Source organism: Oncorhynchus mykiss, chromosome 23 (genome assembly GCF_013265735.2).
Source record: "Oncorhynchus mykiss isolate Arlee chromosome 23, USDA_OmykA_1.1, whole genome shotgun sequence".
Taxonomy (NCBI): Eukaryota; Metazoa; Chordata; class Actinopteri; order Salmoniformes; family Salmonidae; genus Oncorhynchus; species Oncorhynchus mykiss.
In genome coordinates this window covers 33,546,061-33,559,606 of record NC_048587.1, presented here as the reverse complement: position 1 = coordinate 33,559,606, position 13,546 = coordinate 33,546,061, and the positions used below count along the sequence as shown (strand labels likewise).

General features: G+C 40.9%; 2 protein-coding genes across 5 annotated transcripts in view; one reads left to right on the top strand and one right to left on the bottom strand.

The window, feature by feature from the left end:
- Nucleotides 1-5,342, bottom strand: part of LOC110502624 (cysteine-rich protein 2) — a 36,477-nt gene extending 31,135 nt beyond the window's left edge. Inside the window, exons 1-2 of one of the 2 annotated variants that reach the window (XM_021580805.2) lie at nucleotides 5,196-5,342; nucleotides 3,604-3,698 (exon numbers count right to left, since the gene is read on the bottom strand). In XM_021580805.2, coding sequence (XP_021436480.1) covers nucleotides 3,604-3,698; nucleotides 5,196-5,238 — 138 coding nt within the window. In that variant the 5' untranslated portion in view covers nucleotides 5,239-5,342. Of the gene's footprint in view, nucleotides 1-3,603; nucleotides 3,699-5,195 lie in introns of those variants that run through there. The other variant, XM_036960265.1, reaches the window with a different exon arrangement.
- Nucleotides 5,343-9,176: 3,834 nt separating this feature from the next.
- The window catches only part of hhat (hedgehog acyltransferase), a 108,473-nt gene continuing 104,103 nt past the window's right edge, over nucleotides 9,177-13,546 (top strand). For 2 of the 3 annotated variants that reach the window (XM_036960260.1, XM_036960258.1), the window contains exons 1-5: nucleotides 9,177-9,281; nucleotides 10,346-10,474; nucleotides 11,165-11,232; nucleotides 11,409-11,522; nucleotides 11,650-11,844. In XM_036960260.1, coding sequence (XP_036816155.1) covers nucleotides 10,357-10,474; nucleotides 11,165-11,232; nucleotides 11,409-11,522; nucleotides 11,650-11,844 — 495 coding nt within the window. In that variant the 5' untranslated portion in view covers nucleotides 9,177-9,281; nucleotides 10,346-10,356. The remainder of the gene's footprint in view (nucleotides 9,282-10,345; nucleotides 10,475-11,164; nucleotides 11,233-11,408; nucleotides 11,523-11,649; nucleotides 11,845-13,546) is intronic. The other variant, XM_036960259.1, reaches the window with a different exon arrangement.

Sequence of the window (13,546 nt, the reverse complement as noted above, 5' to 3'; positions counted from 1 at the left end):
TGACCTGGATCTTAAGCTACATCCCTGTGCTTTCTTCTCCCACCGCCTCAATGCCATTTTTGACCTGGGTCCTCAGTTCTTGTCCCGGTTCTGGAAGGCATTCTACACCCTCATTTGGTCATCGGCCAGCCTGTCCTCCGGGTTCCACCCCCAGTCCAACAGCCAGTCGGAGCGAGCCAACTAAGACCTAGAGACTACTCTGCACTGCCTGGTCTCTGCCAACCCCACCACCTGGTACCAGCAGATTGTGTGGGTCGAATACACCCGCATCCCCCTTCCCTGCTCTGCCACGGGCCTATCACCTTTTGAGTGTTCCCTGGGGTATCAGCTCCCACTGATAGAAGAAGAGGTCGGCATACCTTCTGCCCAGATGTTTGTTTGCCGCTGTCGTCGTACCTGGAGGAGAGCCCAAGACCACCTGGTGGGGGGGGGGGGGGGTACACCATGATCTGTTTTACCTGTCTTTGTGATTAGCTCCACTCCCCTCCAGGTGTCGCCCATCTTCCCCATTATCGCCAGTGTATTTATTCCTTTGTTCTCTGTTTGACTGTTGCCAGTTTGTTTTGTTTCGTCAAGCCTACCAGCGTTTTTCCCTGGTGTTGACCATTCTGCCTGCCCTGACCCTGACCCTGAGCCTGCCTGCCATCCTGTACCTTTGCCCCACCTATCTGGATTACTGACCTCTGCGTGCCCTTGGCCCATCTTTTGCCTGCCCCTGTTCGATTAATAAACTGTTGTTACTTCGATATTGTCTGCATCTGGCTCTCACCTGAAACGTGATCATTTCTGGTATTTGCTTTTTATTATTTTGACTGTGAGACATGAGACATCCTTTAACAAGTGCTGTTAGTATGACTGTATGTCTGCTTTCTTTGATTTACAGGATATACTGTGCATGACTAGGCAGAAATGTGGGGTCCTGGGGATCATACAAGAGGATTATGCTGACAATACTATAATAGCAAGAACATAACCCTACACTTTCTATGTACCGATGGAATTCCTTTACGTTTCAAACATCTGGTCCCATAGTCACAAAGAGTCTCATATTAGAAGTGCTGATGTAGGATCAGTTTAGCCTTTTAGATCATAATGAATAAAGATTACATGGACAGGGGGAATCTGATCCCAGATCAGCATTGCTTAGACGCTTTATGAACGCTGGCCATGACCTATGGTGACGTCTTAATACTTGCATTCATCCACCCCTTTGTTATTTCCATCCATCATCATCAGTGCCATCTTTGCCTTGAGGAAGAAACGCCCTGGTGAAATGAGAGCCAAATCCTCCTGACCGAGTTTCATTAAACATTCACTTGAATTTGCAATGTCCCCTGAGCTAACATTCCATTCCATTGCTTGGCTGGCTAGACTCCCCTGTCCTAGACTGACATACCCAGTACTATTTAATGAAGTTGCTCAGTTGTGCACTGGGGCCTCCCACTCCTCCTTCTTTTCTGGTTAGAGACAGTTTGCGCTGTTCTGCGAAGGGAGTAGTACACAGCGTTGCACGAGATCTTCAGTCTCTTGGCAATTTCTCGCATGGAATAGCCTTCATTTCTCAGAAGAATAGACTGACGAGTTTCAGAAGAAAGTGCTTTGTTTCTGGCCATTTTGAGCCTGTAATCGAACCCACAAATGCTGATGCTCCAGATACTCAACTAGTCTAAATAAGGCCAGTTTTAATGCTTCTTTAATTAGCACAACAGTTTTCAGCTCTGCTAACATAATTGAAAAAGGGTTTTTCTAATGATCAATTAGCCTTTTAAAATGATAAACTTGGATTAGCTAACACAACGTGCTATTGGAACACAGGAGTGATGGTTGCTGATAATGGGAATCTGCACGCCTATGCAGATATTCCAATATTCCAATTTCCAGCTACAATAGTCATTTACAACATTAACAATGTCTACAATGTATTTCTGATCATTTTGATGTTATTTTAATGGACAAAAATGTGCTTTTCTTTCAAAAACAAGGACATTTCTAAGTGACCTTTTGAACAGTAGTGTATACTGTGTATATTGGGGATTGGAAGTGATGCAGACAATAATATTGATGGAAGATCCAATCTAAGTGCAATATTTAAAAAATAATAATAATAACAATAAAAAAGTAATCTTTAGCCATTGTGTATTTTTTCAATTTTATCAGGGGGCGCTGCATCACCCTTAGCACCCCTTCTCCCACAGCAATGTCTGCAACATGGGTGTGCAGTCAGATATACAAGCCCTAGATTCTGAACTTGAACGATTCAGCTCAGGGAGCTTGAAAATTCCCTAAGTTATCTGAGCAGGACAATGAAAGGTTAAATGACATTGACATTGCGTTCCAAATGTCACCCTATTCCCTATATAGTGCACTTCTTTTTTTTAGTGCCCTATATAGTGAATAGGGTGCCATTTGGGACATAACCACAGTGAAAGGATCAGGGTCACGATGCCTGGTGAGGGGTTGGAGTGGACAAAGGATGAGTGTCAGGTTATTGTGAAGCCACGATTTGGTTCACGGACCAGCTATAATCAAAGGGACCCACAAAGACATAGCTGCTCAACAGTTTCATTCTTGAGATGATTGGAATTTCTGGGCCACTGCTATAGTACTAGTGATCTGGCTTCTACTGCAGTAGCACTACAGCAATTTAATTTTGAGTTGATACAGTACATGGGTCTATAAACAATGACCCAGTAGTGCAACTCACTTAACTGACAACACCCCTTATGTAGGATCTTATTTTGAGCCACTTTGACTACAACAGGAAAATAATCTTGCAGCAACAGGAAATGTGAATTATTATGTGGATTATAATTCATGAACATTTTTGTGGGAAAATCAAGTCTGAAATTTCTAAGGGGAAATTACACACCCCAGACGCCTTTTAAAACCTCAAATACAGTACAAGTTTTACATTTCCTGCATTGCATGAAAGTTCTTCTGCAACAGGGTGATCAAATTAAGATCCTACATCTGTAGTTGTGATACAGTTTATGCTCAAATAGCTTGGAAGATTTAGGGAATTTTCTAGCTCTATGAGCTGAATCGTTTAAGTTCAGAATCTTGAGTTTGTATATATGACTCCACCCTCATCTCGCAGACATAGCCACGGGAAGTAAGGGTGCTGAGGGTGCTGCCGCAGCCCCTGATAATTATTTTTTTTTAAATAGAGTACCATTCAGAAGTTTGTGCACAAAATGACCAGTTCAAAAGTTGAGCAACATTTTGAGATAAATACTTTTTTGTGTGTATGGACAATTTCGGGAAATATGGGACCAACACTTTACATGTTGTGTATATATTTTTATTCTGTGTATATATTACTTTATACAGTATATATATATTTTATTTTTCTTAACAAAATTATATTACTCCTTATGGGGGTCAGTGGCCTGCCATACTCCCTCTGTCCCCATGCAACCCCTTCCCTCTCTCCCATCCTCTTGGGTAGGATAGCACAACCCTTCGATGTCTCTCTCCCTCCCTTTGTTCTGGGGTAAGATAGCACACTTCTTCCCTCACTCTTTCTCTTTTTCATTATCTTTCTCTCCTTCCTTCTTTCTCTCTCTGTAGACAGGATATTACGGCCACAGGGCCTCCCTTTACCTCAGCATGGTTGCCAGCCGACAGGGTCTTGTTACAGCGTTCGCATTTCAGGCAGAACCGGTGCCAGTTTTTCCCCAGCGAGCTCACCTTCTCAGCTGCAGGACAGAGAGAGAGAGTTTGTTTACAAAGACTCAAATGACAACTAAACATAAACAATGGCGTAGGCATAATACAGTCTTAGAATGTGGGTTATCAGTTGAACTAAGCTCCTAAAGCATTTATAGGTTTTATCCTTCAAAAACATTGTTTGCAAATTATTTGTCTATTGCTGTTAGCTGTAATTATATCTAATTTTTGGGACATTATACAGAGGATCTCCTCTATGCTGTTTCACAAGGTAGGCTATTACCAACACAGACGTTGTATTCTCCCCTCCCTGAAATGTTATTGAACATTTCGTCCTCTCTCCCTCTGTCTATTATGGGTCACCACACTCCAGGATAAGGGTTCAATGTGCAGCCAATAAACCTATAGTCAAAGGTGCATTTCAGCTCAGTTTGACTTCAAGTTCAAAACCGTATCTTACAATATTCTCCATATTTTGCCATCAAACAAATGTCTGGAAGAGACAAGAGCGATAACAACCTCCTTCCTAATTATCAAGTTCCAACAAGTGGTTTAACTGATGTAACCAAATTAACCTTGCCCATATGCTACTTGTCAGTAGGCTAAACGAATACGATGTCACCAGCAGGGACAACTTGGCGTTCATGCAGCGGCAGTCCCCCATCACTCCACAGGTCTCCTCTTAAAAAGGCATTTGCAAGACCTACAGAGTTTGGATTCTACCCTGGCCGTGAACCCACTCCCCGAGGGGTGTCTCGGGGAGAGTTGGGATATGCAAGAAATACTTTTCCATTTCACAAATGCGTATTAATACACACGTGTACATGTGTGAAATAGGGCAAATATAAGCATCCACCAACTTATTATTTTATTGTTATATTGTATTATATTCTATTGTATTGCATTAATTAGTATTATTTTATGTTCTATTCATATGTGCACACAATTGTCACTACAATAACCATTTTAATTTTCAGCGTCCACCAAATTATTATTTTAATTATTATATTGTATTCTATTCAAATCAAATCAAATCAAATGTATTTATTTAGCCCTTCGTACATCAGCTGATATCTCAAAGTGCTGTACAGAAACCCAGCCTAAAACCCCAAACAGCAAGCAATGCAGGTGTAGAAGCACGGTGGCTAGGAAAAACTCCCTAGAAAGGCCAAAACCTAGGAAGAAACCTAGAGAGGAACCAGGCTATGTGGGGTGGCCAGTCCTCTTCTGGCTGTGCCGGGTGGAGATTATAACAGAACATGGCCAAGATGTTCAAATGTTCATAAATGACCAGCATTTATTATTCTATTGTATTGTATTTTAATATATTATGTTAAATCTGCACACAATTATCACTACGATAACCATTTAAATTTTCAGTGTCAGTTAATTTTCCTTTAGTTAGGCCTATGCTAAATCATTATAATTATTAATCAAAATAAACAATCCAAGTTCTTTGATCATCTTCAACATTTACATTCCTTGGCATTTGCTGTGGCTAGAGGTTTACAAAAATGATTTCTTACCAAAAAACACATCATTTGTGCATCTGGGGCACCTCGACGTCATTCTTCAGCAATTCTTTGTCCAGCTGACGATCAACCCGAACTTCAAATTACCTTCAAATTCTATCTGCGGCGCTGGCAGAACGATGTAGTGCCGATCGCGCATTCAACTGTGACGTCGGCGCTCCGCCTCCGAAAGGGAGGTATGGAGTTGAGTGAAGTTGCTCCTAGATGCTGATCTTGGGTCAGTTTTGAATTTTCCCAAATGATTGTTAATGTTCAGATTGCGGGGGGAGCTGATCCAAGTTCTGTACATAGGGGAAACTTCACCCCCGAGCAATGGGAGCTATAGCCTATCGTGCCATCTCATTGAACACACCCACTCGTTATTTAGGAAAGCTATGGTACCCTGCAATATGAAAGGGATAGTTCACCTAAATTACAAAATGTAACATTGGTTTCCTTACCTTGTAAGCAGTCAATGTATGACAGTAATCCATGCTTTGGTTTAGTTTCCCTGGCAGTGTTACCACATGCAAACATTTGAGCATTTCTGGTTCAAATTCCATTCAAGTCACGGGATCAATATTAGCACATCATGTTCAAACATATCTTTTTATTTATATATAGAGCTTTTATTTAACTAGGCAAGTCAGTTAAGGACAAATTCTTATTTACAATGACGTCCTAACCAGGCCAAACCTGGATGACTCTGGGCCAATTGTGCGCCGCCCTATGGGACTCCCAATCACGGCCGGATGTGATACAACCTGGATTCAAACCAGGGGCTGCAGGGACGCCTCTTGCACTGAGATGCAGTGCCTTAGACCGCTGCGCCACTCGGGAGCCATATAAGTCACTTAATTGAGTTCCACAACCAATTGTAGATACTTTCAGATGATTTGGATATGATGCTTGAAAAATGCTAATATCCATCCCATGACTTGAGTGGGATTTGTGCCACAAATGCTAAAACCTAAGCATGTGGTAACACTGCCGGGGAAACTAAACCAAAGCATGGATTGCTGTCATTCATGCCTTGTCCACAGACTGCTTACAGGGTAAGGAAACCAATGTGTCATTTTGTAATTTGGTTGAACTATCTCTTGAACCTTGGCCTGAGGCAGCCCTCACTAGGGTCCGGTTACCCAAAAGCATCTTAAGGCTAAATTCATCGTCAGGATTAAGATGCTTTTGGGAAAGGGCCCAGACTGGTTGTTTCCATAAACAATGCATTTTGGCCTACATGAGAAACATGTTTCCACCAGGGAACGTGTAAAGTCATATCCTTTTTATAACAACAATCAGAAACTAAGAATAAGCTACAGGTGTCAGGTGAGACGAAACATGTTGCTATCCACTTTGCCTAGAGTAGAGAAGACATCCTATCAGCATAATCTCTCACAGAGGAACACAATTCAAGATAGACAACTGTAATGGAAATTTTACTCCAGCAGTTTTGAGAGAAGGCCCCTACTTCTTATGTGGCTCTCTATCCCCGCTCAGTGGACAAAGTTATCACAACACCCCACAGGCTGTGTAGAATTGATAAGATCATAGAATACTTTGTAAATAAATTATTGGCATTAAATCATGTTTATAAGGGTAGCCTAATGATTATATACAGTGGGGCAAAAAAAGTATTTAGTCAGCCACCAATTGTGCAAGTTCTCCCACTTAAAAAGATGAGAGGCCTGTAATTTTCATCATAAGTACACTTCAACTATGACAGACAAAATGAGAAAAGAAAATCCAGAAAATGACATTGTAGGATTTTTAATGAATTTATTTGCAAATTATGGTGGAAAATAAGTATTTGGTCAATAACAAAAGTTTATCTCAATACTTTGAAAGTATTCGGCCCCCTTGAACTTTGCGACCTTTTGCCACATTTCAGGCTTCAAACATAAAGATATAAAACTGTATTTTTTTGTGAAGAATCAACAACAAGTGGGACACAATCATAAAGTGGAACGACATTTATTGGACATTTCAAACTTTTTTAACAAATCAAAAACTGAAAAATTGGGCGTGCAAAATTATTCAGCCCCTTTACTTTCAGTGCAGCAAACTCTCTCCAGAAGTTCAGTGAGGATCTCTGAATGATCCAATGTTGACCTAAATGACTAATGATGATAAATACAATCCACCTGTGTGTAATCAAGTCTCCGTATAAATGCACCTGCACTGTGATAGTCTCAGAGGTCCGTTAAAAGCGCAGAGAGCATCATGAAGAACAAGGAACACACCAGGCAGGTCCGAGATACTGTTGTGAAGAAGTTTAAAGCCGGATTTGGATACAAAAAGATTTCCCAAGCTTTAAACATCCCAAGGAGCACTGTGCAAGCGATAATATTGAATTGGAAGGAGTATCAGACCACTGCAAATCTACCAAGACCTGGCCGTCCCTCTAAACTTTCAGCTCATACAAGCAGAAGACTGATCAGAGATGCAGCCAAGAGGCCCGTGATCACTCTGGATGAACTGCAGAGATCTACAGCTGAGGTGGGAGACTCTGTCCATAGGACAACAATCAGTCGTATATTGCACAAATCTGGCCTTTATGGAAGAGTGGCAAGAAGAAAGCCATTTCTTAAAGATATCCATAAAAAGTGTTGTTTAAAGTTTGCCACAAGCCACTAAAATTGATGGGAAGATGGATGGAGCCAAATACAGGACCATTCTGGAAGAACCTGATGGAGTCTGCAAAAGACCTGAGACTGGGACGGAGATTTGTCTTCCAACAAGACAATGATCCAAAAATAAAGCAAAATCTACGATGGAATGGTTCAAAAATAAACATATCCAGGTGTTAGAATGGCCAAGTCAAAGTCCATACCTGAATCCAATCGAGAATCTGTGGAAAGAACTGAAAACTGCTGTTCACAAATGCTCCCCATCCAACCTCACTGAGCTCGAGCTGTTTTGCAAGGAGGAATGGGAAAAAATGTCAGTCTCTCGATGTGCAAAACTGATAGAGACATACCCCAAGTGACTTACAGCTGTAATCGCAGCAAAAGGTGGCGCTACAAAGTATTAACTTAAGGGGGCTGAATAATTTTGCACGCCCAATTTTTCAGTTTTTGATTTGTTAAAAAAGTTTGAAATATCCAATAAATGTCGTTCCACTTCATGATTGTGTCCCACTTGTTGTTGATTATTCACAAAAAAAATACAGTTTTATATCTTTATGTTTGAAGCCTGAAATGTGGCAAAAGGTTGCAAAGTTCAAGGGGGCCGAATACTTTCGCAAGGCACTGTAAATACATTTGATTTGATTTACAGTATATACATGAGATGAGTAATGTAGGGTATGTAAACATTATATAAAGTGGCATAGTTTAAAGTGACTTGTGATACATTTATTACATCCAATGTTCAATCATTAAAGTGGCTAGAGATGGGTCAGTATGTTGGCAGCAGCCACTCAATGTTAGTGATGGCTGTTTAACAGTCTGATGGCCTTGAGATAGAAGCTGTTTTTCAGTCTCTCGGTCCCAGCTTTAATGCATCTGTTCTGACCTCGCCTTCTGGATGATAGCGGGGTGAACAGGCAGTGGCTCGGGTGGTTGTTGTCCTTGATGATCTTTTTGGCCTTCCTGTGACATCAGGTGGTGTAGGTGGCCTGGAGAGCAGGTAGTTTGCCCCCGGTGATGCGTTGTGCAGACCTCACTACCCTCTGGAGAGCCTTGCGGTTGTTTGGCGGAGCAGTTGCCGTACCAGGCGGTGATACAGCCCGACAGGATGCTCTCGATTGTGCATCTGTAAAAGTTTGTGTGTTTTTGGTGACAAGCCGAATTTCTTCAGCCTCCTGAGGTTTATTCGTTGACATTACTAGTTCTCTTACAGACTGTGGCTTTCCTCTCTTATGAAACATATTTAGGCATATCGATATAAAAATATGAAAAGTACATCAAACGGGTCTGCATTTTATTTGATTGGCACTGAATTCATCCAATCATGTCCAATCAGCAACCAAGGAAAATGTGGGCGGAGATTTCCTGAATCCTGAGCGTTCAACAATATTCCATGGTAGTGGTGTTCACTCTCGGTCTATAGGCAAGGCGGAAGATATAGCCCGAGGTATTTCTTTGTTTCACAATGCATGTGAGTAACACGGTTGTTGCTTTCAGTTTTAGCCAATGAGTGAGTATTATGCTCAGTAATCAGCCTAATTTGTGCCATAGTCGGGCTCGCTAATATAGGCATTGCTACAGCGTAAACAGTGTAAAACGGTGTGAAGTTCTGAAATCGGTTCATTTCGAATACATCGCCGTGCACTGCACACGCGAACACAGATGTTGGCTTGTTATACCCTGTTCCTGGAACACAGTCATTAGTAGGGTCTCGTCTTTGACACACTAGCCTATTGTTTCCAAAAGCGATGGTGGTATGCAGCGAATATAAACGTGGTCCCTCACTCACCTCTGGCACAAATTGAGGTGGATGTTTCGTTTGACTCTTAAAGCTAGAATCCTTAGTTGCTACATCCATTTTTTGTCTACCCATAGATTCTTGAAGAATATAACTTAGTTATGCTTCATGAGCTTAGTTCAACTGTTGTACGCCATCAGAACCCCAAATATAAGCTTGCTCTACCCCAATGTTTGTAAATGGAAGCAAACGCTGTATAGCTTCAAAATATGGTTAAACATTTTGATATTAGTTCGTCTTTGCATCCATAGCTCATTCAAAACAGAGACGGCGTCGAGCTTTGTTTCAATTAAGGACTAGCTTTAAAGGCACAATCTGTTAGGTGTCTACTCATTTCAAGTAATGAATTAAATATATATATATATATATATATATATATATATATATATATATATACATCTCCTGTTTTGAAAATTATGACAGCTTAAATACAACTGACCTATAAAATACTTTTAAATAGCCTATATCACCTTTATAACTAGAAACCAAAGGTCCTATAATTAGCGTACACCATTGTTTTTTCCTCATAGGAGACTGCAAAAAGTATCCATCAAATGAATATAATAAATAGGCTACCCTATACGTTTAACATGTTGGAGAGAAAAGTAGGGAATGTAATGTTGCTCTCATGGAATCAGAATGGTCCTCTATTTGTTGTTGGTGAGGGAGAAATGTGACCTATAAAGTGGCTGACAGATCTCATGTCTCTCACTCACTCTTCCCCATGGTTCCTCCAGTCTTGGCACTGATGGCCAAACAGAGCTCAACCCTTGCGGCGTTGCCGAGAGCGGAGGTCGGTGCCTACTGGGTGCTCTCTTTTGGCTCCCATCTCTACTCATTCTATCAACTGCACATATTCTCCAAAGGTAAATGTATCTGTCTTAAGTTAAAAAGGTCTATCAATTGGGTCATTGTTTACATTTTTTTCCACACTGAATTAGTTAAGTCTGCTGTATGCAAGATACCTGACTTCCCACCCTTTGTGGCCTTGTATTAGGCTACTTACTGTAAGTGGAGACCTTGGCTGTGATATGCAGTTTTTGCCACTAGGTGGGACTGTGGCACTGTTTCATACCCCTTGCAGAAAAGTGAGCTGTCAGGTAAATCTGTGATGATGACAACTCACTCCCTATCCGTTCTTACCATTGACTCCCTCTCAGAGATCTGAAAGGTTCCCTAACTCTATTCTGGAGACTCCAAGAGGTGCACCTTTTGTTTTTTGACCTAGCATTACACAACTGATTCAAATAATCAAAGCTTGATGATGAGTTGATTATTTGAATCTGCTGTGTAGTGCTAGGGCAGAAACATAAATGTTCACCTCTTGGGATCCCCGGACCGAGCTTGAGAAATGCTGGTTGAGGGAGTGGCTGCGTTTCCGGCGTTATGTTTAAATTAAAACCATAGGACACCAAACATCGTTCCCCACAGAGCTTGTCATACTTCATAGTAGAGTTCTTCAAGCCTCCTGGCAAAACTCCGGAATAAAAACTGAATGATTGAAACTGTACAGACAATGTGAGAAGATGTCACTAAAATATGCTCTCTTTTCCTAGAGCATGAAGCAGGATTGGAGAGAGAGTTCCAACTGGAGAAAGGCTTTCTAATATGGGGGCATAAAAAGGTGAGTATAATTTATGGCTATTGGGGTCTACAAACATTGTACGACTTCCAAAGGTGTGTAAATTATTATTTTTTTTAAATTCAGAGGCCTGTCAAAAAAAAAAATATTCCTAGGGTGTGTCATATGGCATGACATTTTCAGACTCGACCCATGATAAAATGAGTTGTTTGTGACAGGACCCTACAGACTTTGAGTGGAGTTTCTGGAGTCACTGGGCTAGAAAGTCTTTGCTGTGGACTTTGTTGGGCCATGCCGTGGTCTCCAGACTAGCCAGCTTCTTCATTCCTAAGGTATAATATACAAGGAAAACATCAGCTGAAGTGGGACCTTAACATTTTTACCCCAATTTTTTTCCAGACAAATTAGAACCAAAATACTATAGCTTTGATGCTTTTTTGCTTTTCAACTTCCCATCAGTTCAGAGTGACAGCTCTGTTGGCCTATGGTCTCCTTGTGGCTTGCTGTGTAGTGGGGATTAAAGGATTGGGTGTGGTCCTTGGCCATCTGGGCCTGTCATTGGCTGTTGCCCAGCTGTGTAACCCTGCCCTGTCCTGGAGCTGTGCCCTGCTGCTACTTTCCACCCTCCACATCCCCCCACTGCAGGAGATACAGGTGAGTCGCACCTCTTTTTACTCAATCTCTTGCATGCTATCCCTTTCTCTCATCCACCCACTGCAAGAGATACACACCTCACTCCCCCCACACCTGCCTACTGCAGCAGAGTCACACAGACCGAAGCAGTTGTTCCCTAGTTTGATTTTACAGATATGAAGACAAAGACCCCCCAAAGTAATATCCAGGCCCTCTGGCATCAAGATTACTTGATGTCTATTGTCACAGGACAGAGAATTTTAAAACCATTAGAAGCCTAAGTATTTTAACCAGGTGTGTCAGTCTGACCATAGCCTGTTGCCGTCCCCATTCCCTTGTTGGTATCTGTAAATAGGGAATCACGCTATTGTATATTATGTCATCTTGTTGAATAATGTTCAAATTACATATTGACTCTTGGAGGTGCCAAATGTCCATATCTTTGACATATTTGTGTGAGAGTGTCGTTGTCTGTGTTTCTGTGTGTGGTTGGCACATTCAAATATTGCTTTTCGTTATTGGAGTGCTCAGCCCCTCACACCACTCCCAGCCCCCTGTTATTGGATACCTGACAGACTGCATTTCTTCATTGATGTTTAAACTGGGTCGTTCCACCAATTAAGTGCCTTTTGAATAGTGTGTCTTGGTGGATTTTTTAAAATGTCACCTAATTTTAACATTCTTATATAAAGAGCACATGTTCACCTGAACTATTTACATTGACACACTGCTGCTACTTGCTGTTTATTATAAATGCATAGTCACCTTACCCCTACTACCTACATGTACAAATTACCTCGACTAACCTGTACCTCCGCACATTGACTTGGTACTGGTACACCCTGTATATAGCCTTGTTATTGTTATTTTATTGATACTTTTTTTTCTTCTTCACAGTAGTTTATTTAGTAAATATTTTCTTAACCAACAACGCAGCTCAAGAAATAGTTAAGGGCTTGTAACTAAACATTTCACAGTAAGGTACACCTGCTGGTTTCGGTTCATGTGACAAATACAATTTGATTGAATTTAATAAAAATACAAAAAATCTTCCCATCTCAAGATGTTAGATAAATAAATAAATAAATACTATAAGTGCCAAATAAATTAACGGGGAAGACGAATTCATCTTAGATCAAACATAAATCCCCTTTTTACTGGAGAAATGGAAAGCTTGTGTGCAACAGGGAGGGGCAAGTGTGTATATGTGTATACGTGTGTGTGTGTGTGTGTATGTATATGCGTGTGTGTGTGTAAATACATTTAAACTCAGTTTTTCACAATTCCTGACATTTAATCCTAGTAAAAATTCCCTGTCTTAGGCCAGTTAGTATCACCACTTTATTTTAAGAATGTGAAATGCCAGAATAATTGTAGTGATTTATTTCAGCTTTTATTTTTGTCATCACATTCCAAGTGGGTCAGACGTTTACATACACTCAATTACTATTTGGTAGCATTGCCTTTAAATTGTTTAACTTGGGTCAAACGTTTCAGGTAGCTTTCCACAAGCTACCCGAAAAAAAAGTAACTTCCTCTCACTGTCAACTGTGTTTATTTTCAGCAAACTTAAAACATAAGATTCAACAACTGAGACATAAACTGAACAAGTTCCACAGACATGTGACTAACAGAAATTGAATAATGTGTCCCTTAACAAAAGGGGGGGTCAAAATCAAAAGTAACAGTCAGTATCTGGTGTGGCCACCAGCTGCATTAAGTA